Genomic DNA, 23,134 nt, shown 5'->3' with positions numbered 1-23,134 from the left:
GTTTATTAAAAAAACTGAAATAAAACCCTGAATTCATATCACAAACAAGTAGTGGTTGCTAAATACTTACATCCTCCCCTTGCTCTCCTGGTTCACCAGCCACTCCCTTGTATAATGACAGATAACACATTGTAAAAATGTAATGAGAGCAAAAACAGGGCTATGCTCTGTAACTATACATACTCTGTCTCCTTTGATGCCAGCAGGACCTTTGTCTCCCTTGCTACCCTGAAGGACAGAAGATTAAAAGGGGAGACACTTGGATCTTGTTTTGTGGTTTCGACTGAGAGTGAGCCTGTTTGGTCATACTCACCTTTTCTCCAGGTAGACCTCGCTCTCCAGCCGTACCTGGCATTGTTACACCCGGAGGACCCTGCATCAGACAGGATCAGACAAGTACTGTTAGCAGCAGTGAGCTACTGAAGAAAAACACAGCTTATAACACAGTATCTGCCACTTTTATGTTGATGTAAACGGTGACTCACCGTGTCTCCTTTAAGACCAGGAGCTCCAGCCACAGCCTGGAAGACGGCAGAGAAATACAGAAAATAACCATTATTTCCTTTGTAGAATAACACCTGTTATTGTTATGATAAGTAAATGCATAACTAAAAGCCCTGTCATTAAGTGCCTCAACAACCCTCATTGATATCTTCTCCAGCTCATACACTTTAAAAGGCTTGGTGTTTTCAAGGATTTTCAATAAATTCATTCTCTCAGAGCTAAATCCCAGCCCTGTAGTCATAGAGTCACAGAGGGTGGAAATTGTCACCTTTTGCTTACTTTACAAGGCTTCTCCAAGTAAATTGCTGCTCTCAGCAGTGTTTGTAAGATTTACATGGATATAAGGATTATTTAATAAATGCTTTAAAATAATTTCAGACTGTGAAGCGCATGCATACCTACAGCCCAGGATTTTTAATTCCCCTGGCAGATATAGAATTAAAATTATCTTCATTCAACTAAGAAGATTGTTTCTGATAAATAAAACAAACAGCTCTCAAAAGATGATAAAAAATGCTAATAAAAGCAGTTTCAGATTTACATTGTATTAAAAACCCTTTTTGATAATCAGTGGAAAACTGTTTTTTGGCATTATACGAGTCAAACCCTTCTGACACCTGCTGACCATCTTTTTGCTCCTATATTTTCATAATTTATCTTTGATGATGAGCTTCAATTCTTTGAGGTTGGTGGTCGGATTTAATTTTGGGCTTTGGCTAGGCCACTGCAAAACATTAAAGTTACTTCCGGTAACAAGCTATGTGTTGGTAAAATTAAAATGTTAAAACTGCCAGATGTATGAAACATTTTAGACACACATGTGTGTCTGTATATATGTGTCTCGTGCAAGTATTTAGATCCTTTACTTTGTTAGAGTGAAGTTCTTTTCGCAGCAGAGAAATAACTATATCCTTAAGAATAATCTTCAAGGTCTGGTACATCCTTCTTTCAAATTTCTCATGAATTTCTTGTCTGAAATGCTTACTGATAAGATGTTTGGCATCTATGCAGGTTCTGAGCAAGGGATGTTCTTCCAGAGCCAGGCTTTAATAAAGATTGTTTCATGCCAAAGCTCTGGCTTGTTTTACTGTTTTAGGACGAGGCTCATAAACATTAAGGAATGCCTGAAAAACATCACCAATGATGTTAACAACATAAGGTTATATTTTATTTAAGATGCTTAAAGAGGGTCTTTATTTAAAAAAGGTATTAGCTCTTGTTAGACTGAGGAACTGTTTGCTGGAAAATAAAAGTGTATATCAGTTTGGTCTGTGTTCGTATGAGTGTGTCTGAGAGATAATAATAACTGCAGGGAGATCGGAGCAGATGCACGAGTACTGCCTGGTCATTTATCAAACTGTTGAACTCACTGACAGCATCACCGTGGCTCTGTCCAAGGTGCTAAACCTGGGGTTGTTAACGGTGGGGGAGCTTGTCAAGACACATCTCACCACAACTCATGTCAATATTATGAACAGCAGGACAGTGGCTGAATAGTGGGCTGTTCACAGGGGGGGTATCGGTGCACATGTGTGAGTGTTCTCTGGAAACATTTTAAAACAACTAAAATAACATTCAGCAGCTCCAGATCAGAGTGCATAAAGGGAATGATGAATTAACATAATTCCCTTTATGTTTTTATCAAAACACCTTCTACAGGGATTCTGTGTTAAGAGTTTCATAAATTCCTGGCGATGCTGACTTATGCAGGGAGTATAAGTGTTTTTAGTAATAGTTACAACCTTTATTGGTACTAACTGCAAGGAAAAGCATCATAAAATATTTAAGAAAATGCTGCTTTTGTTTTACTGCAAGAATTTAATCTATTTAAGCAAGCTTAAAGTTACTGAAACATAAGACATCAAAACTGCTGCATATTTCAGAAAAGCAGTTATTTGTAGGATTATTAAAAAAGGATCTCTCTTTGAAAAGTTGATTATTAATCAACTGTTGAACATCACTGACAGTTACATTTTTGGTAGTATTACTAATCAGTTTTTATTGTGTTAAAAGACCTCTCCGTAGTCGTCACCATTTCAAAACACCATTTAAAAAAATCTTCACTAAATTAAATGTGACAAAAAAATAAAATGGAATAAAATACATATTGTTTAATAAGTATAAGTATGCTCTGGATAGCTTTTAATCTTAATAAAGGAATTTCTCTTTTAGAAGCATTTTGTATTTATTCAGATTATTATTGACTGATATTGTTGACAAGAAGCATCTAAGCCCAAGAAAAAAAGGGACAAGAAAAGCTGTTAGGGGGCAAATACATCTTCACAGCACTGTATTCTTAATTTATGCAAAATGAAAATATTACATTAGATCTGATAAATTGATTTCCTGCAAGGTGCAACACTACGTGGCTCTAGAAACACTGCAGTCATGTGTTTGCATCCAGCAGACACAGGCACATCTGTATGTATGTCACAAAATCTGGCAGCAAACCAGACAGACATGTTCTGCATTGCAGATTGCAATGCTCCAGGCTAAAATGTTTGATGGCTTGCGTTTCCAACAAAGAGAAATCTGCTGTGTTTATGGTGGAGGACTTGTTAAAACACATGACAGAAGGTGGCAGTTCAATGGATGCTTATATGACACCATAAAGAATATTGATGACGAGAGCTGCTGATGGGACTTCCACTATTAAATCCAGCAGAGATCATAGAAGAAAGCACAAAGCTTATGATAATGTGATGAGAAAACAATCCAAGTGACCTTCTCTGTCACTTTTAGACTCAACAAGACAAATTTGTCTCAGTTAAGATCCTCACTGGCAGAACTGGCACATGTTTGTCAAGTCAGGCCAGGTCCTGTTTATAAATGTCTGCGGTCATTACAGCACACACTGTAGGCAGGCAGAAACATACAAGTGTCAGTAGCAGGATGGTTCCCATTTGGGATCTGATTAACACTGACAAATTCCAGTTTAGGAGCTGTTATGACTTCATCATAGAACTGCGGTGTTGTGACTGAGTGCAATTAAAAAGGCTGGCTCTTAGTAATGATGCAGCAAAGACAGCCCTTCAGGGCTTTGTGTTGGATTATAGTTAAGTTGTTTTATTCAGCCAAGGACATGGGCCATGTGGAGGAAATACTTTATACATTCAATGTCAGGATTTTTATACCAACATGTTGCTGTAATAATGGCTTGGGAAGCCACTTGTGTTTTTCTGAGTGTACACCTCACCATAATACCCTAATCCAATTATTATTTATGGCAGTATAAACCCATGTTTACTGAGTTCTATTAAACGAAGCCATGTTGTTGTTAGAGTACTGTGACCTTGACAGCAGTCAGCTAACATAGTCATAAAAGTTGACAAATTGACAAATAAATATGTGTTGCATATACAGTGTATAAATGTATTCATACCTCTTGAACCTCTTGACTTGATTATGTCCCTTTACACGCACAGACTTCAGTGTACATCATTAGGACTTAATGTGAAGGAGTATAATTGCCAAATGGAAGTGACACATTATTTTTTTGTTTTACTAATAAAAATATTGAGTACAGCACATGCATTTGCAAAGCTGGGTGGATCTCCAGAATGAACATTATTACACAAAGTTTTGATCAATCCCTGACACCTTCATTTATTTCTAAACCAGACTAAGTGTATGTCTCCATAAGACTTCTAAAACTCAATTTAGATGTTTACTTTCCCTTTTAGCCCTGGCGACCTGTTCAGGGTGTACCCTGCCTCCCCATCATAGACTGCTGGTAATAGGCACCAGCTTCCCCGCAACCCACTATGGAGGAAGCGGTATAGAAAATGACTGCCTGATTGACTTTGCCTTTTAGGCCAAATATACCCTGAACTAAACTATAAGAGACGTCACAGTGACCTGAGGCAATAATTACATTTCCTTACATGAATTACTTTAGGAATGCTGGAAATGTTAATTAAGTTACAGAAAGAGTGTGTATCTCTCAAATGACTCGAATAACTAAACGGGTTATTTACCTTAGAAATCTGCTTTGTGCCCCAATTGGGAGGTAGTCATTCAAACAACCAAATTTAAACAAACTATTAAAAGTAAAAATAACAATCTGCCTTCTAGTGAGCTCATACATCTTTGTTGTGACCACAAAAGACCAAGATAAACTCACATCGAACAAAAGTGACATCCCAGTAGACAGAGAAGACTCTCACCTTCCCAGGAGGACCACTGTCTCCCTGTTCCCCCTTAAAGCCAGGCAGCCCTGGAGGTCCTGCAATACCCTAAGGAACAAATGATTCCCTGTTAACAATGAGGACAACTTGACAGGGAGCAAACAGGGAACACATTGCTGCTGCATAAGATAATCTACGTCTGATTTTAGACTTTTTCTTATCAATGTATGTTGGCAAAAAAACATGTCAGTTTATGAGAGTAAATGTGAGGAAATTAAATGCATCTTGTTTCCAGTCAACCCATTGAATTAATCTGGCATTTGAATTTCAATGCTCAATTAGTCTCGTCAAGTGGTCAAATATTTATTAGTTGAATGAATCATCAGCTAAAAAATCCAACATTCAGTATGTGGAGGTGAGTTTATCTTAACTAGTGCAGATTGAGCATTTGCATAGTGTGATATTCGGTAATGTTATTATTTGGCCTTTGCTGCGGCATTTGATTGTCACATGCATTGATTCTGTATCCGTGGTGCATATATACAGCATACATGGCATCTTAGTGTTGTGATGCTGGATCAGGAGTGGCCAAACCCAGTCTTAAAGAGCCAGTGCATGATTTAGATGTGTCTCTGCTCCAACAAAGTTTAAATAATGGCTGACTTATCTTCTAAGAATGTCATTAAGTTCTGCAAGAGGCCTGCAATGAACCATTAACTTGACCCGTGTGCTGAACCAGGAGATCATCTAAAACATGCAGGACACCTGCTTTTGAAGACTGGAGTTGGTGACCCCTGTGCTAGATTATCACATGCGTAGGAAGGCGATGCTTGAGTGGTATCTACCTCAAGCAGCGTATCTTCCTATGCAACTGAAACACAAGGCAGATACTCGATAGTTTGGTTGAAGGCTAAAACACACACACACATAGTACCTGCTTTCCTGGTAGTCCAGGTAGTCCATCTTTACCAGGAACCCCATCTCTTCCAGGAACACCAGGCTTCCCTGCCTCACCCTGACAAACAGGCCAAATCATGGTGTATGTCATATTTTTTGCATAAATGTATAGTTCCTAATAGTGCATCACTTTTATTTATTTTAGCCCCAGTTTACAAAATCTTCTCACAGCAAAAAAGTCTCAACTCATTATTTTACGTATTATTTATACAAGCAAACAACATGGGTAATCAAACCAAATACAAAAGGAGAATAATAGAACTGCAAGCACATTGATCTCAGGTAATAAGGGTCTTCTTTGTAGGCTTGTTTTAAAGCTACCAAGACAAAAAATGCAGCTGAAGCTGCTATTTATCAATCAGACCTTGTTACACATGTTTTGGCATTTACTTTAATCACCTTCCTATGTCCACTACAAGAGAAATACCTCAGGGGTAAAACATTTCTTCTATTTCCTATTCAAAGTGGAGTTAAAACAGAATTAAATACTCACCACCTGCCCCGACAGTCCTGGGGGGCCCTGTGGACCCTGCAGAGAGAAATAAACACATTGTTTTAAGGGACATATATTAGGATACACAGCAGAAGGTTTTCAATTAAGAAACATGAAGGTGGTTCTGGCTGAAGGGCAGCTGGGATTTTTTAGCAAAACTTACAACAGCTCCTGGTGGACCTGGTGGCCCAGGCATACCTGTGCTCCCCTGAGCACCAGGAGGACCCTGCAGAGAGACAGAATAAACTCAGAAACTGTGTATCTCTTTCACAGTTTTCGTGTTGGACTGCCATATTGTTGGACAAATGAATATTTATTATAAAAGACAACCTCCGCTGTCTTACCTGGATACCAATGCCTGCTTCTCCTTGATTACCCTGTGGGAAGGAAATGTGTTTTGAGTTTCAAGACCTTGTGAAGGCAGAATAGACAAAATACTGAAAATACTGTGAAGCTACCTTTACACCTGGTGGACCTGGCATGCCAGTAGGACCCATGGGTCCCTAATACAAGAAGCAAGAAATCAAGCTTTAAACTGTGGCCAGCAATCATCGATAAAAACACTGAATGTTTATACTCACAGTTGGTCCCCTAATGCCAGGCTCTCCTGGATTTCCCTGTGAGCAAACGTTTAATGTTAAAGCTTTATTCAAAAAACCATAATACAACACAATCAGGCGCAGCTAAACACACACTGCATGCTAGGAGAAAGCTTTTTGGAAATTGTTCACATTTTGGAAATTTCATTGTCTCTCTCACTGATATCAGAGAAGTTGACGTCTATTAACATCTATCTACTAAGAAAGCTCCAGGACGACTAAGTCTTATCGAGCTTAATGTTTCACTTGTAAAATTGTTAAATGATTAATTTTCAGATTTTCTGCTGCTAATTCCACTGGAACACTAAACTATGGACAAAAATGGACAAAGCAGTATTAACCCCCTCATGGGGCACTAATTTTACTATAATAGACCTATTTAAATGCACAGTCCAGCAAAAATCACATGAATTATTTTAAAAAACACAGTTACAGCATCAGACTCTGGTTATGTTTGTGCTCAATAAAGACCACCTGACCAGGAAACACAGGACCTATTACTGAAACAATAATCGACATTTCTGTCAATTTCTTATTGATTTACAGATGCTGCAATTGTTACACTTATCGATGGTCTAAAAGAAAACGTAATCTTGAATCGACACAAATAATTAATTTGCTGTTTGTGTCCCCGTTAGACAAATCAACGCAGTGTATTTTTTGAAAGCAGCACTGTAGGAGCCAATAAAAATCCAATGGCATCCGTTCAGATGTGGATACATTTATTGCCTACCCTGGTAAAGAAGTGTAAAATACCTGATGTCTTTTGCAGTAGAATAATCTCATATTGAAAATGTAATAAAACAAAATCCAAACTTTGTTTTAAGTAGATTTATTCAGTGAGGAAAACAGCTCGATAGTAAGATATGGTTGTTTTTAATTATATCACTGTTGATACAACTATTGCTACCCGGCTCCCATTACTGCTCTCATATGCTCTCGTCTCTTCAGGTTTTCTATTTTCTATTAAAAATATTTCTTTTTTAGGTCTGAGGACTAAGATGGCCATGACAGAGGTGTCTGGTGAACCATTTCTGTTGATTTTGTCAATAGGTTTTGGATCCTTATCCAACTGAGAGACCCAAAAGTGACAGATTTTCGTTTTACTGAAAGAGCTAACCAGCTTTTTATTTAAAGTCTCTTGGTACTTCAAAGAGTTCATGATGCAATGCACTCTGACAAGGCTTACAATGCATTAGGTGGAGCACCAGGCCCCCAGCGTAACGGATTGTCCACTGTACTTAACAGTGGGAACGAGGTGAGTTTCCAAATATTCATTGGCTTTGCATAAAACCAATCTGGAGTCTGTTGCTGAAAAGCTCAATCTTAATTCTTATTTCAGATCAATAAGCAATGAACACATCTTTGTATCATCTATCAACAGATCATCTTGTCCTTTCAAATCATACAAGTAAATCCTCTGAAATAACAAACCCTGTGTGCTTTCAGATCATGCAGCTGGGGTTGCAGAACCAAGGGGGAGTGGAAACAATATGCAGCATTTACCTGAACAATATGTGTAAGATATATTGGGTAATTTCACAGTATCTGGCTGAGCTCTGTCCAGCGGTCCTTATGCAGGCTGTCCAAATACAATCAGTAGTTTAAATTATTAAAACAGGGAAAATTATGTGCTATCCTTAACAAGAACCAGATTCAGCAGATCAGTTTATTTCTCAGATCAGATGGACACTGGAGGACACTGTGGTAGCTTTGCTCTGAGCGCACCAGTAGACTGAACTGTTGTCTTTGTGTGATATTACTCTAAACACTCATTCCACGATTTCGCATTACCCCTTACAATTCAGAGTGGTTTTGGATATTTTGCTACCCTCTGGAGGAGGGGTCGACTGTATCCCCATATTCTGTGTTGGGACCTGTTCATTACAAGGCTTAATAAACATGTGGTGAGCCCAGAACGAAAGTATGACCTAAAAGGCGCTTTAGTCCCATCTGACCAAAGCTTCTGACCACAGTTCTGGGTAAAGTCCCAATTGCATTTAGCATACCCGACATGTTTACATTTGTGATGGTAGGACAGAAAAGTGTTTTTCCTGGCATATCTCTCAAACAGCTGGGCTGCGAATAGTTTGATTTTAACAATGTTTACGGAAAACTTCGGGACTTCGAAATGTCGCTGTTTACTGAAGTTCTCCAGCAATTAACTTTGGACATTTTTCCTATACCATCTTGCTCTCTATGCATGGTGGCAAGTAACTTGGGTCGTCGTCCAGCCAAGGACCCAGGGGCTAAAAGAAATGGTCCTCTGTGTTTATTCCCCAGAGAACCACAAGCCATTATGTACTAATTACAAGTTTCTGGAAACTTTGATTAACTTAAAAAAAAGTGAAGTATTATTTAGAAAAAGTTTCAGTTGCATCTATTTCAAAGGAATTGTTCATGGTACCAAAAGTTGTGCCTTCGGTGATTTTGTGGAAACCAATTATTTTGTAAAAAAGGTTTTCTTCCCCACTAAATAAATGTACTAACAGCCACAAGGCACTGCATAACACACCAGGCTTTAGTGGACTTCTATTAAAAAAAATGTCATTCTTGAAATGAGTCAAAAACTTTTTGTTTTTTATTTTACCATAAATCATAACAGTGCCATTAACTACATTCTGTCCTCTGATCAGTCTGCTTTTCCTCTTGGTAAAATAAATTCAAAATGATCAATCATTTCTATCGAATTAGAATGCAGTTTTTAATTTCCAGCTACACCTTTTTTGTCCATTCATAATTTAAAACTCTTGGCTCCTGAAACAAGCAGTTTCAAAACAAATCCCCAACTCTAGGCATCCTGACCGAAGCTCACATAGAAATGGCTGATTTTACAGCAGCTCTGCTTATAATTTATACCCCGTCAATGAATCACAGTGACCTTTTCCTCTAACTTTCAGCACAAGAGCGAGTATAAGTTTGACCTTTTCCCAAAATGTAAAACAATTTTTAAAGGTAACATTTGTACACAGATATGTTCAGATAAAACTACACACACTACATTGTACACAGATATGGACGATACTGAGTCTCCAACAAATTATGTCATACATTAACAGACAATTTGATATCGACATTTGACATGAGGAGACATGAAGACGCAAATAAAAAGACGCACACATGTAAAAGGTAAACAAGAAACACTGACAAATAAGAGTTTGCAAGGATAATAACACAGACAGCAGGCACAGCTGCATGCATGACATGCAACAGTAGATACGATTTAGAGCAACCCCACCTCCAGACAAACAGACAGAGTCAACAACACACACTGCTGCACACTGGGTGAGGGCTCAACCTCGGGATGATATCCCACTTCCTTTCATCTTCTCACTTTTTATGGGTCTTAAAATGTTTTTAATCAAACTTCAAATATTACTTCTGGAGTTAAACACAAGTGCCTTTAGGGGCATCTCATGAGGAATTAATCAAGGTCTGAGTCTTATCCCAGCCGCCAGATTATATTTTAAAATTCACATGAATTAATATTAAAGCATCTCAATTTCCCTAGGTTTTACATTACGATGCTGACTTCATGATGATAGATTGCTCTTCGTTTGTTGCCTCTTCTCATGCTCCTTGCTGTCTAAGCTACAGCCTGCAGGCATCTCAGTGACTTTGGTCCATACCCAATTGTATGTGATGACACAGAGACATATAGCTCCCTTCCTCCTGCAGAGCTTAAAGCATGCCAGCCAACAGCAGATAACCTACCGGTCTGCCTAGAACTCCCGGGAACCCAGGGAAGCCCTGGAGAAGAGGAAAGACAAAGGAAATAGGGAATGACAGTAGGGGTGTGGGGAGACAGTTTGGTGGAGGAAAGAATTGAAATAAGAGACAGACAGAGAAGAAAATGAACAGAGACAGAAGAGACTGTTAGAGAGTTAGATGTTAGGTGCACAGCAGCAATGGGATCAATGAAGCCTTGGTGCAAGGAGGGGAAAAACAGAGCTCCATTTGCTTTGAGCTTGCAGCCATCCCAGTAGATTTAGTCTGCAGGTCAAGCCTAAAAGCAGACTGGTTTATGGGTTACTCACTGGTTGGCCTCGAGGACCAGGAGGCCCCGTAGGGCCCTGCTCCAACATGTCGAGAAGGAAAATAAGAATTGAGAGGAAGTACTTATCATCTTTCTTCAGCTCTACTTACTTTAACTCACATCCAAAGTAATCATGACAACAGTTTAGTGATCAGTATGAAAAACATCTTGAGACACTGAAATAAACCTGAAGTCACTTAAAGTGATCTTTTGATGAAATTATGTGACATTACACTATAAAATCACAAAAAAGTTACATACATTGACTTTTGTAAAAAATAATAATAACTTACCAGTTCACTGAAACAAATTTCCATTATACATTTATACAAGGTACTACTTCATCAAGCTTTAAGTAATGAAATTGCAGAATTGCTGGATATGATGTCCCCTTCAGAACTTCACAATTAGTCCTTGACTTACTGGTTTCCCCTCCTGTCCAGGTTTTCCGGATTCCCCTGGCACGCCCTGGAATTACAAACCACATTTTGCTATACCACACGAATTTCAACACCAAAAAAAGTGTTCGAGTGTTTTGCTGCAATAAGCAAATGTGAATGTAAGTTTTTTGTTTTTTTGCTTTTCCCCAGTATTTTGCTGAGATAAAATTGTGAGAACATAAACAATAAAATTATATCTACACAATCTTTAGACAGGCACAGCATATATGATTTTATGTGTGAATCATTGTATCATCCTCTATTGTGAAGTAAGGAAGTGTTTATCTGCCACTGCTTAATATGAGTCAACATATTTCCACATAGTTATCATGTGTGACTTTGCAACATGTATGCCAGATGCAATCAATCCTGACAACAGATGCTGCTTAGTGTCATATGTTAAACTGTTCTTAGATTTACCTAAAATAAAATAAAACACAAGTCTGTTATAATTTTTTTAATATGATGATGCTTCTAAAATAGCAGTTTTTCGTAGTGGTCTAACTGACTTCTATTTAGCTCATCAAAGTGACAGCAAATGTTATTTATGACCTGCTGTTTAAATCTACAGCCTAACAGCATTTTGTCACTTTTGTTATCTCAAGATCCCAGTATGTGTATGTGAGGGAATGATAACATAATCAAGGCAGCAGCAGGACAACAGATGGTACATGCGAGTTTAATTCAACCTTGTCTCAAGTAAAAGTGTCCAAAAAGTCCAATAAAGAATACTTTTACAAATAAAGGTGAAGCCTTAACTCTAAATAGGTTTACTTACCAGTGTGTGATGTCAAACTGCCTTGCTTAGATACTTACATTGCAAGGAAAAAGTATTTGCCTTCTTAAAAATGTATTTTTTGTCACACCTAAAATGTTCATCAGACAAATTTTAATATCAGATAAAGAACAGACAGAGTAAATGCAGATTATAGCTTTTAAATAATGATCACTAAGGGAAAAAAAATCTGTCAAACCCAATCTGGCCCAATGTGAAAAATTAATTACTCTCTTAACCTAATAGTTGGTTGTACCACACTTGCCAGCAAGAAACGCCATAAAGCGCTTGTGATAACTGAAAACAGGTCTTTCATTGAACAGGTATTTAGACCTACTCTTCTTTGCAGAATTAATTTATTTCAGACATACTGGATGCTTTCCAAGCCTGATTAAGGTCTTACCCAATGTCTAAATCCGATTTTAGTCCAGACTTTGACTACGCCACTTCGAAACCATCGTTTTTTTTGTCTTTGAGCCACTCAAGAGGTGCACTTTCCTAGTTTTCCTAGTCTTTTAGATGGACCTTTGAGCTCTCTTTGGGAAACTCCTGGGAAAGTTCACCTTTGTTTACATGTTTACTTCAGTTGTAGATAATGGTTCTCACTGTTGTTCACTGGAGTCCCAACGCCTCAAAAATAGCTTTGTAACTCCCTCCAGAAAAAAAGACATCAATGAGTTTGGTTCTGATCTGTTCTTGAATTTCTTAAGATTGCGTGATATGCTGCTTTTTAAGATCTTTTGGCCTACTTCACGTAATGTAAATGGTAAATGGACTGAACTTATATAGCTCCTTTCCAGTCATACAGACCACTGAAAGCACTTCACACTCATTCACCCAATCGCACTCACACATTCATACACCGATACGCAGATCGGTAGGCAAGGGCACATCGACATATGGCAGGGGGAAGCTGGAATCAAACCCACAACCTTCTGATAGCAAGGTGACTACCCGACTATTCTTCCTACTGAGACACAGTCACCTCTTGTAGTGAGATTGTTAAGTGATTCCTTAATTCTGGTAGTAAGTCTGGTAGTAATTCTGGTAGTAAGTCTGGTAGTAATTCTGGTAGTAATTCTGGTAGTAATTCTGGTAGTAATTCTGGTAGTAATTCTGGTAGTAATTCTGGTAGTAAGTCTGGTAGTAATTCTGGTAGTAATTCTGGTAGTAATTCTGGTAGTAATTCTGGTAGTAAGTCTGGTAGTAATTCTGGTAGTAAGTCTGGTAGTAATTCTGGTAGTAATTCTGGTAGTAATTCTGGTAGTAAGTCTGGTAGTAATTCTGGTAGTAAGTCTGGTAGTAATTCTGGTAGTAATTCTGGTAGTAATTCTGGTAGTAATTCTGGTAGTAAGTCTGGTAGTAATTCTGGTAGTAATTCTGGTAGTAATTCTGGTAGTAATTCTGGTAGTAAGTCTGGTAGTAATCAGGCAAGTGTGTAGGAAGTGAAACTGAGCCAAGAAAATATGGTTAATTAGACATGTCATGATTTAACAAGCTGGTAATTACTTTTTCAAGCAGGGCCAGGAAAGTTTGGATAGCTTATAGCCATAATAAATGAAATCATCATTTGAAAACAGAATTTTGTATTTACTCAAGTTATCTTTATCAAATTTTACATTTTGTTTGATGATCTGGAGCCTTTAAGACATCTATAAGTTGGCTAATGCTGTTTCAGGGAACTAGACCTGAAGTTTAGTGAGCATCAATGAGAATTTTGGGAAATGAATGAACATGTTTAAAAAGAAAAATACAATTTCCTAAAAAAAACTTTGTAAAAGCAAGAACAAAATTTGGAAAAATGATCTTAGTGAGATTTGTCAGTTTGGAAAATAATCTTCTACTTCCTCTGTCCCTAACATTGAAGTGCTCCACTCACCTGAGACTCTTATGAACACAGTGGCTCTTTGAAAATATCAAGTGTTACTTAGCTTCACCAAATAGCTGCTTTCCCAAAGGTTAACTTAAAACATTCTCATATTATCTTTACATTTACCTCTCAGTAGGACCAGACCAATTCATCATTTCTCCAAGACCATATTTTTGCTACACAGCCCAATTATACTGTAATCTAAACCAAGGGCTATCTCACCATTGAGCCTTCACGCCCCTTATCTCCAGGCTCTCCTCTATCTCCTTTATCACCACGAGGTCCTACAAAACCCTGCAATACATTTAAAACACAACAAATATAATAAGAAAATGTCACACAAGATACTGATATGGGATATTTTCTGTTTCTTACTCTCTCTCCTTTGGGGCCTAAAGGTCCTGTAGCACCAGGCTCTCCCCTCAGTCCCGGAGGCCCTTGAAGCCCAGGAGTACCATCCAATACCGAGTCTCCCTGCAAGAAATATGAGAACTTTTAAACTCAATGTTTGTTCTACACTTACAGAATATTGTTTTAGTTAGAAAAAAACTTTGAGGTAGAGGGACTTAACCTTTTGACCTGGAGGGCCAGCTGGTCCTGTTAATCCAATTAGACCCTGGTAAATGGAGGCAATTATCAGCTGACAGTAAAAACCGTAAAAGCTAACTACATTTGTATAACATAATTACTTACAGCTTCGCCTTTGTCACCTTTCTCCCCTCTCTCTCCCTGAAGCACAGACACACCTGATATTAACAGGCATGCTCAGTCAATGAAAGAAATCTTCATTTTGCATACCATTTATCTTCCCTCACCTTTTCTCCTGGTCTCCCAGCCTCTCCGAGTTCCCCTGCTCTCCCTGGAACACCCGGTATTCCTGGCTTGCCAGGCTCTCCAGCAGGCCCTGGGGGACCCTCTGGTCCTCGTTCTACAATGGCTCGTCCCGGAGGCCCTGTTTGTCCAATGGGTCCTCGCTCCCCTTGTTCCCCTTTTGGTCCCCTATCTCCTTGAAAGCCCCGAGCACCCTGAAACAAGGCAATAGAAAAAGGAGGGACATTTAATCAAGACTCACATTTTAGAAGACATTTTAAAAAAAAAACTTTTAAATTTGTATTTACTATAATATTAATCTTATACTTTTATCTAGTCCTTCAGGGCACACACACTACATGGCCGAATGTATTGAGGTGCTTGTCTTAACAAACACATTCACTTTAATGACATTCTATTTGTATTCCATAAGGTTTAACATGATGTCAGCCCAAACCTTGCAGCTATATACATTATTTAAAAGTGTCTTAAATAATGGGGATATTTGACCATTACTCCATGAGAGCATTTTTGAGGTCAGACACTGATGATGGAAGATATGGCCTGGTTTGCATTCTCCGCTCCAATTTATCCCGAATGTTCTCTAACAAGTTGAGGTCAGGGCTCTGTGTAAGCCAGGGAAGTTCCTCCAAACCAAACACTTAACATCCAGGTCCAAATGGACCATGCTCAGTAGGAAGAGTAGTCGTCTTGCAAACAGAAGGTTGTGGGTTCAATTCCAGCTTCCTCCTGCCATATGTCGATGTGCCCCTGGGCAAGGCACTTAACCTCAAGTTGCCTACCGATCTGCGTATCGGTGTATGAATGTGTGAGCGTTAGTGAGTGTGATTGGGTGAATGTGGCTCTAGTCTAAAGTGCTTTGAATGGTCTGTATGACTGGAAAAGCGCTATATAAGTTCAGTCCATTTCCTCTTTAGCATGCAATCAAGTGCTAGAAAAGCCTCTAACCATCTATTGTAAGTCAGCTGTATGCTATCAGGGAAACACCTAACATGCATGACAATGGGCCGTATTGACCAGGGTTGCATTAAGCCGTTGACATGCCGTATGCTTCTGTATGACCTGTATTTGTAAACATGTTCCTTTAGTGTTTCAATGCATAGAATGGGAAGACATTTTATGTTGGTTATAATTGTTAACCTGACCTCTGACAACAATAATTAGCAGATCCTGCAAGTTTTCTAGCTTCCAACTGGAACATGCTCGAGTTAGGTTTTACATACTTTCCATATCCAGTATAATTATCTGATCATTTCATGTCTGATCAGAGTTAGCTGTAAAAAAGATATTGTGCCATGAGATTTTGCAATATCATAAAATGGCAGTATATCACTAATTTAAGTGGAGTCTGTCTACTAGTTGTCAGCATGTAACATCGTATGGTGATGTAGGTGTGAAGTATTGTAATGGGCCCCAGATCTAAACGCAAGTAAATTAAGCTTGACCACCTATTCCTTCTATGGTTTAAACTCTTATTATGAGTGAAAGCAGTTTTTGAGTTCCACTGTTGTGTTAACAGAGTTGGTAAAAAAGATTGTTCAACAGCCTGGCAGAAAAAAACTGTTACAAAAGAATTCCAAAATTTCTGAGCATTGTGAGAATTGGCAAACAATTAGCCACAAACAATGTTAATATTAGCATGCTGCTTCACAACTACTCTTCATCAGCACTAAAGAGTTGTTGAACAGTTTATTTTAATGAGTCTAAATCTCATCTCTGATGATATCTGGTTCAAAATGTAAAAATACTATTTCAACCTGAACTGAATAATTCTACACTGAGCAGATATTTTTAAACAACATTTGAGATTTATGGTACCTTTATTCTGTGTGTGTTTGAAAACAAAAAGGGAAACGTCAGGCATTAGGATCACCTTGGAACCAAACAAGCATAAAGACAGCAACATACAGACTAATTTAAGCCTGACTGGATTATTCTACATTTAATACGGTTTCTTAACACTTGAGGTGTAACGGCACACCTATTGGTACCGTAAATATCCGATACGGCTCTGTTGGTTTGGGTTCCTACTTAATTCTTCTGTTTAGGAACATTAAGCTTTTTCTTGCAGGTACAGTGGAAAGCGAAAGGTGGACCAAACCAGAACTTTCCTAGCATACGCATCTTCCAACAGCACATCTTATTCTCAAGTATGTGCACAGTCTTATTTTAAAAATTTGTACACATCAATAATTAAACGTTTTGAAGTGGTTATGCAAGTGTTGCTTATACTACTTTACTCACTGAAAGAAACTTCAAACAAAGCTCCAGTCAGTTCAATATTTTCCACTTTTTTATGTTTTAGAACATAGTAAAATCAAATTGATTTCAGAAATGGAAAAAGATTCTTTGTTTTCTGCTGACCTAAGTAAAAATAAAATAATTTTTTTTCTTGATTGAAGCATACCGTAAACTATGATTTCTGTGTACTGTTACACCCCTTTAAAACACAGTTTGGGATTTGTGAAACCTTTACTTTATACTGTATGTATGGGGATATAACTAGGATTCTTAATTTCTGAAGAATATTCCAAAAATCTTGACCTGATCTTATGAATCCAATATCATGCATTGTCTTGTTCTATTGAGCTAGATGGATTGTCAAACCCTTAATCAGAGTTTATAATTACTGTTTTGCCGTGCCCAGTTCTGCAGAACCAACCAACTTGTTTCACTAATGACCACAGCACTCTATCAGATGCAGCACAAAATAGCAGAAAGTGACAAACAAAGAGACCCGCTGCTAATCAGGAGATTGCAATTTACTGATGGCACACAGTTTGTTTCTTGTTGAGACAACTTGGGTCAAATCAGAATCCATCTGATTGTCTGTTGAGGTATCTCACTTGTGCTTTGTTTGGCAGATGAAACAAGAGGCTATTGGATCCATTTAATAAAATCATATATTCACATGAAAAACATATTCATTTTAACATATAACTAAACACAAATAAGGCAAACATTCAACCAAACAGTATACTCTTACCAGTGTTTAATGTTCTAAGATAGAATGGTCAATAAGGCAGTCTGAACTGTCTGTGGACAAATCATTCAATACTTTAAATTGCACCACTGGCAGCTAATAAAGTTTAATAATTAAAATAATAATACAGTTTAGTAATTAAACTCGTCTTTCCACATAATGGGCTAATAAAAGAAAACTCTCATAAAAACATGTGCAACCAGGCATGCATTGAATATCCCTGTTTAGATGCCTCTCAGGTGCAGTATTTATCTTGTTGTATACTTATATACAGCAAGATATAAAATATTACCATCAACAGTCTCAACATTGCACAGAATGATAAAACAGCAATGAAATGCCTGAATGACTGAGCAAGTCACACTTACATCTGCTCCAGATGGTCCTCTCGACCCAGTTTCCCCTCTGTCTCCCTTTTCACCCTTCTCAACCTTTTGCACTGTAGGAGACAGCATTGTGTCCTTCCTGTCCACAAGCACCTTCAGATCAGACACCTGTACGCAGGGAAGGAATCAGATAAATCGAAGAGCATTACACCATCAGCAATAAGTCTATGTGAAATGTTTCTGACCTCAGATAAAGGGAGGTCGTAACAAATTAATGTTCGCAGCTTTGGAAAGTTGGCTATTCTATGCCACATTTAAACACTGGATTTTAGGGCATGCTGGTGCATAAGCTCTCAAATTTTTAAAAAGGGTGTGTTGGAACATAAAATGAGGGGATCTTTTGGATTTGACTACCTTCTTAAAGAGCTGGGCTTAACAAGACTTTGAGGTATTAGTAAAATCATGTATACATTCAAAAATACTGTTCATCATCATGATTGTGTGTTTTAGCATGTATTTATAGTGATCCATAATTCCCTGCTGGTCAGATGTTTACTTACATTAAAGAATGTCATATTAATTCTGGAGTATTAAAGACACATTTGAGCTGCATTTTCAACATTCAAATTTTGTGAATTTTGAGTTTATTTTGATTTTCTGTAACCCAAACTGGTTAAAAATAATAAATACAGGTTATGTAAATGTATATACATGGTCCGCATCTCACCCTCATCGCCCACAGTAACATTTGGCTAAATATCTCTTAGCAAGTTGCACCTTGAACACCACACTTGTGGACTTGTGTGAACTGCCGCATTTCTGATATAGCATTTAGCATAGCATAGCATTTAAAGAGACCACCAAAATGAGTTGCTCTCAGACAGATGCACCTCAGAACAGCGGTCTGAGAAGAGGAGCTACAATAAAATTGAATTCAGACCAAAGGATTGCAGTTCCACTTTATATAGACCACAACTCAATGATTCAAATGCGAAAAGGAAGGATTTAATGATATGTCCCCTTTAAAAAAAACTTGTTCACCTAATGGATTTTTGTAAAACTCCTAAAAGTTACAAGTTGTGTAAGCAATTCATGCTGAAACAAGTTCAATGCATTGTTAAAAGGCCCAATTTAATATGACATTCATGCTGATGAAAAGTGTATGTAAATGTCTGACAAGTGCTGTGGACAAAAGTCTAACTTTTACTTTTCTTATTTTATATTATATCTTTACTATCCTTTAATTTCCTTGTCTCAAAATGGCATGAGTTAATATCCAACAAAAAGCCTTAAATGTAACATTACAAGGAGAAACAAACCACGTACCACTATTCCTAGGCCAGACAGCGCCTTTTGTACATCCTTTTCAGAGAGCAAAGACACAGCATTAAACATGGAGGCATACATATATAAATACAAACAGAGACATGAGGTCATGACATCTAAGGTAATACGCTGTCATCATACCACTGCTGTCCCCGGTTTACCAGGAGCCCCGTCTTCTCCCGGGTCTCCCTAAGCATAAACAAGGCATACAGAGGTCAACACATAGAAGATGAAACCTTGATTTTAACGTTTCAGGATAACAGCATCAATTTTGACTTACAACATCTCCTTTAGGACCTGCTGGACCTCGCTCACCCTGTAAAAATGATGAAGGTCATAAAACCAGACGGCACATTTATTAATTGACAGTGAAGAGTAAAAACTATTGCTTCTTACTCGGGCTCCCACTGCTCCTGGAATTCCAGGGACGCCCTGGAAGACAGAGGATTGGAATTGAGAATATGAAGACACTAAGAGTGAGTAGTTATTCTAGAGAGGACAGGTGTGGGTGAAACCCACATCATGGCTCCCATATGTGGAAGAGTGATGCTGCTAATGATAACATGGCCACACTATGAGCTATCCGGGGAGGCAGCGTAGATACGAATACCATCAATTTAGTGCGTTCATGAATGGCTATATCCTTTTTGAAGAATTTTGACTTTAGTAATACTGTTTTTACATGAAATTAAACTCCCGGTTCTTGAATTGCTACATGGGGGCCTGCTGCAGGCAGGGAGTGAGACCAGCTTTAGGGTTGGCGCATACAACACAGACAAGCAGATTAAATTGTACAAATGCTCGACAGTTGATTTTTTTTTTTTTTGCAAGAATTGCAGTCAAATGTTGCTTTATGTTTATCTAAAGCATGAATATATGTGAATGAGAGCAGCTTTACTGGGGATATTGTAATTTTATTTGAGCAACGAGAACAGGAGAGAAATAAACAGAAAACAAAACTAAGCTGGCAAAGCACAGGTTGCAAATGCTACATTATGATATAATTAATATCCACATGTGCACCTTACATCATAGCCTATGTTTTTAAAACTTTATTTCATTAGAAAACTAAGAAATAAGCATGAACTAGTTCAAGTTATGACTCAGTTTAGTTCAGGATGTTTAGAATGTGACTTATAAACATGAATTCATTCAGTTTTAACGTGTGAACTGAATGTAGAGGTAAGGATGTGCAAAACAATGCAGGAAGAAGTATTTTTTATTAAACTGCTGTAAAGTTCTCATTGTTATAGTTTCTAGTTTACGAGCCTAAAACAATCCAACTTATGTAGTTTGGGACAAGCCGTAATATGCCTTTTGGTTGTTTTACAATCCTAAACTCACCGGTGTTCCTGGAGGGCCCTGTGGACCTACGATGGGTGCAGCTTCAACCCCTTTTACATACACAACCTGAAAGAAGACACTGGGATTTGGTAAAATGTTATTTTCTTCCTCTTCATTTTCAGTTTTCTTGATGATTCTCACCTGTCCAGGGGGACCAATGCTGCCAGGCAATCCAGCAGGCCCCTGGGGTCCAGAGGGGCCTGGAGGCCCAGTAGGGCCACGATCCCCTTTCTGCCCATCACGACCCTGAAAAAACCCACCAACTTGTGAACTTAAAAACTGATTCACTCTACTCTTAGTGTCTTCCTACTCAGTGGAGGCTGAGCTCTAAAATCAAAGCAGGTGGCTGCTGCCGCCCCTCCGCTGATGTTCAAGAGATAATTAATATGAATTTGCACATGAAAACAGCACTGTGACATTTGGCACCCCACTGGATTCCTCTCTGAAGTGGCTCCCCCTTAAAGGCTAAGCTTAATCATTAGAAGCTGGTGAATCTTTATGGCTGGTTCTAAGAAGCCTATTGATTCAGTAGAGGGTGAGTGTATGATGTCAGGGTCAGAGCAAACTATGCCTGATAAACAGACGTTAGAGGGAGAAACTGGTGTGGAATGAAACGATAGTAGAAACAGGAAGTGGAGGAGTGGAAGATGCAGAGCAGAAACAAACTGTACATCATATGCATGAAAGATAAATACATTTTAAAATGTTGAGCCACAACTCACATCTCTTCCAGCTGTTCCAGCTTCTCCTTTGTCACCCTGCAGATTAGAAACAGCAGAGTCAAACCCCAGAGAATGTCAGAGTAAATACAAGCTGCAGCAATTAATACACACATATAGTACCTTTCTGACATATTTATAGGTCTGGAATACTTTCACATGTTGCCACATTACTACAACAACTGCAATGCATTTTAATGGGATTTTTTCAACACAAAATATTGCATATTTGTTAACTGGAAGGTTAACAATGGTGCATGCTTTTAAATTCTTTAACGAGCAAAAATCCGAAAGATTTGGGATGCATTTGTATTCAGTCCCACTTAGTCAAGACTTTATAAAACCACCTTTACTACAATTACAGCTGTAAGTCTTTTGGGTTATGCCTCTTGCAGCTTTGCACATCTAAAGACTGGATGTTTTACCCATTCTTTCTTGCAAAACAGCTCAAGCTCAGCCAGACAGATTTGGAGAAAAGTGTCTAGGAACTGTAATTTTCAAGTCTTTCCACAAATTATTAGACATGGATTTGCTTTGGTTACATGTTTAGGGTTTTTGTTCGGCAGGAAGATGAACCTCCAACCCAGTATTAAGTCTTGTTTGTCTTATCCACGGTGGTTGTGTGCAGGCTGGGTGCAGTCTGTGTTTTTTGTGCTGTGTTTCTCTCCTTCCACTCAGGGTGTGACTGGCAGGTGCTCCTGCGCAGCTGTTGCTCATCAGGGAGCAATCAACCTGGGCTTAAGAGGAGTGGAGAACCAGAGGGAGGCGTCAGGTCGTTGTCTGACTTCAGTGGAAGACGGTTTCTGCCGGAGATTCTGTGGGTTTTTTTGTGCCTCCGGTTAATTCTTGTCATGTTCCCCTTCCACTGCACCTATCTGCCAACCTCAACCATCGTGGAACAGAATTATTCCTCCCTGGGTTTTTTTTGAGAGTCTTGCCTTCGTAAGTCCAAAACCAAAAGAAACTGTTTTATATTTTGCCATCTTATGCAGGACCTCTCTCAGCCTCTCTTTTTCCCCTCAGTGAGACCCCAATCCTGTCGATGATCCAGTCCTGGTTCCTGATCACACTTACTCATGTAAAACCTAATAAACTGTTAAAACGTTGCCTTGGTTCACTTGTGGTTGTGTCATTCAGAGTCTGGTAAAAACCCATTATGACATTGTTTTCCTCCAGGATTGCCCTCCATCCACCTTCCAATCAATTCTGACCAGTTTCCCTGTCTCTCGCTGAGGAAATATTCCCTACACCATGATGCTACCACCACCGTGTTTGAAAGTGGAGATGGCTTGTTCAAGGAGATGGACAGCAGGGATTAGGGTTAACCCAGACCCTAACCTTAATCCTAACCCTACCATCCAGCAACCTTCAGATTCCTCCCTTCTCCAACTCACCGGAATAAAATACATTTATCGTTATCAGCAGTTGGCTAAATTCTAATTATGGGTATTAGCGTAAAGGGGGCTGAATGCAATCACCACACACATTTCAGATTTTTTTGTAAATAAATTTGATAACCATGCATCACTTTCCACTTAGAACCATGTGCTAAAATGCAGAAAGGTTCAAGGTATGAATACTTTTGTTTTATTTTAGTGGACTTAAATGTGCACAAATATCAAATACCTAAAATGATTTTAGGTGATATATTGTTACAGCATAGCTTACATTTCTTTCACTGATCTGAACTGTTAAACACCCATTTATTGAGTTTTAACCTGAGGGTGTCAGATGATATAAATTCATAAACAGCCACAGACCTTTCTCCCGTCTTCACCTGGCACTCCATCCTCGCCCTGTGTGT

At 38.5% G+C, this 23,134-nt stretch overlaps 1 protein-coding gene across 1 annotated transcript in view; it reads right to left on the bottom strand.

Annotated features, from left to right (window-relative positions):
• Positions 1-23,134, bottom strand: part of col7a1 (collagen, type VII, alpha 1) — a 95,588-nt gene that overhangs the window by 29,810 nt on the left and 42,644 nt on the right. Inside the window, exons 64-90 of the mRNA XM_047346446.1 lie at positions 23,091-23,126; positions 21,334-21,369; positions 20,753-20,857; positions 20,612-20,677; positions 19,664-19,699; positions 19,548-19,583; positions 19,409-19,456; positions 19,268-19,303; positions 17,984-18,109; positions 14,617-14,826; positions 14,495-14,530; positions 14,373-14,417; positions 14,177-14,275; positions 14,024-14,095; positions 11,140-11,184; positions 10,395-10,430; positions 6,663-6,698; positions 6,540-6,584; positions 6,426-6,458; positions 6,245-6,307; positions 6,082-6,117; positions 5,566-5,646; positions 4,671-4,739; positions 486-521; positions 314-373; positions 184-228; positions 71-106 (exon numbers count right to left, since the gene is read on the bottom strand). Coding sequence (XP_047202402.1) covers positions 71-106; positions 184-228; positions 314-373; positions 486-521; positions 4,671-4,739; positions 5,566-5,646; positions 6,082-6,117; positions 6,245-6,307; positions 6,426-6,458; positions 6,540-6,584; positions 6,663-6,698; positions 10,395-10,430; positions 11,140-11,184; positions 14,024-14,095; positions 14,177-14,275; positions 14,373-14,417; positions 14,495-14,530; positions 14,617-14,826; positions 17,984-18,109; positions 19,268-19,303; positions 19,409-19,456; positions 19,548-19,583; positions 19,664-19,699; positions 20,612-20,677; positions 20,753-20,857; positions 21,334-21,369; positions 23,091-23,126 — 1,608 coding nt within the window. The remainder of the gene's footprint in view (positions 1-70; positions 107-183; positions 229-313; positions 374-485; positions 522-4,670; positions 4,740-5,565; positions 5,647-6,081; positions 6,118-6,244; positions 6,308-6,425; positions 6,459-6,539; positions 6,585-6,662; positions 6,699-10,394; positions 10,431-11,139; positions 11,185-14,023; positions 14,096-14,176; positions 14,276-14,372; positions 14,418-14,494; positions 14,531-14,616; positions 14,827-17,983; positions 18,110-19,267; positions 19,304-19,408; positions 19,457-19,547; positions 19,584-19,663; positions 19,700-20,611; positions 20,678-20,752; positions 20,858-21,333; positions 21,370-23,090; positions 23,127-23,134) is intronic.

The sequence above is a fragment of the Girardinichthys multiradiatus genome, chromosome 20, assembly GCF_021462225.1.
Source record: "Girardinichthys multiradiatus isolate DD_20200921_A chromosome 20, DD_fGirMul_XY1, whole genome shotgun sequence".
NCBI lineage: Eukaryota > Metazoa > Chordata > Actinopteri > Cyprinodontiformes > Goodeidae > Girardinichthys > Girardinichthys multiradiatus.
Note: the sequence above shows the minus strand (reverse complement) of the source record. Positions and strands in the feature narration are given on the sequence as shown.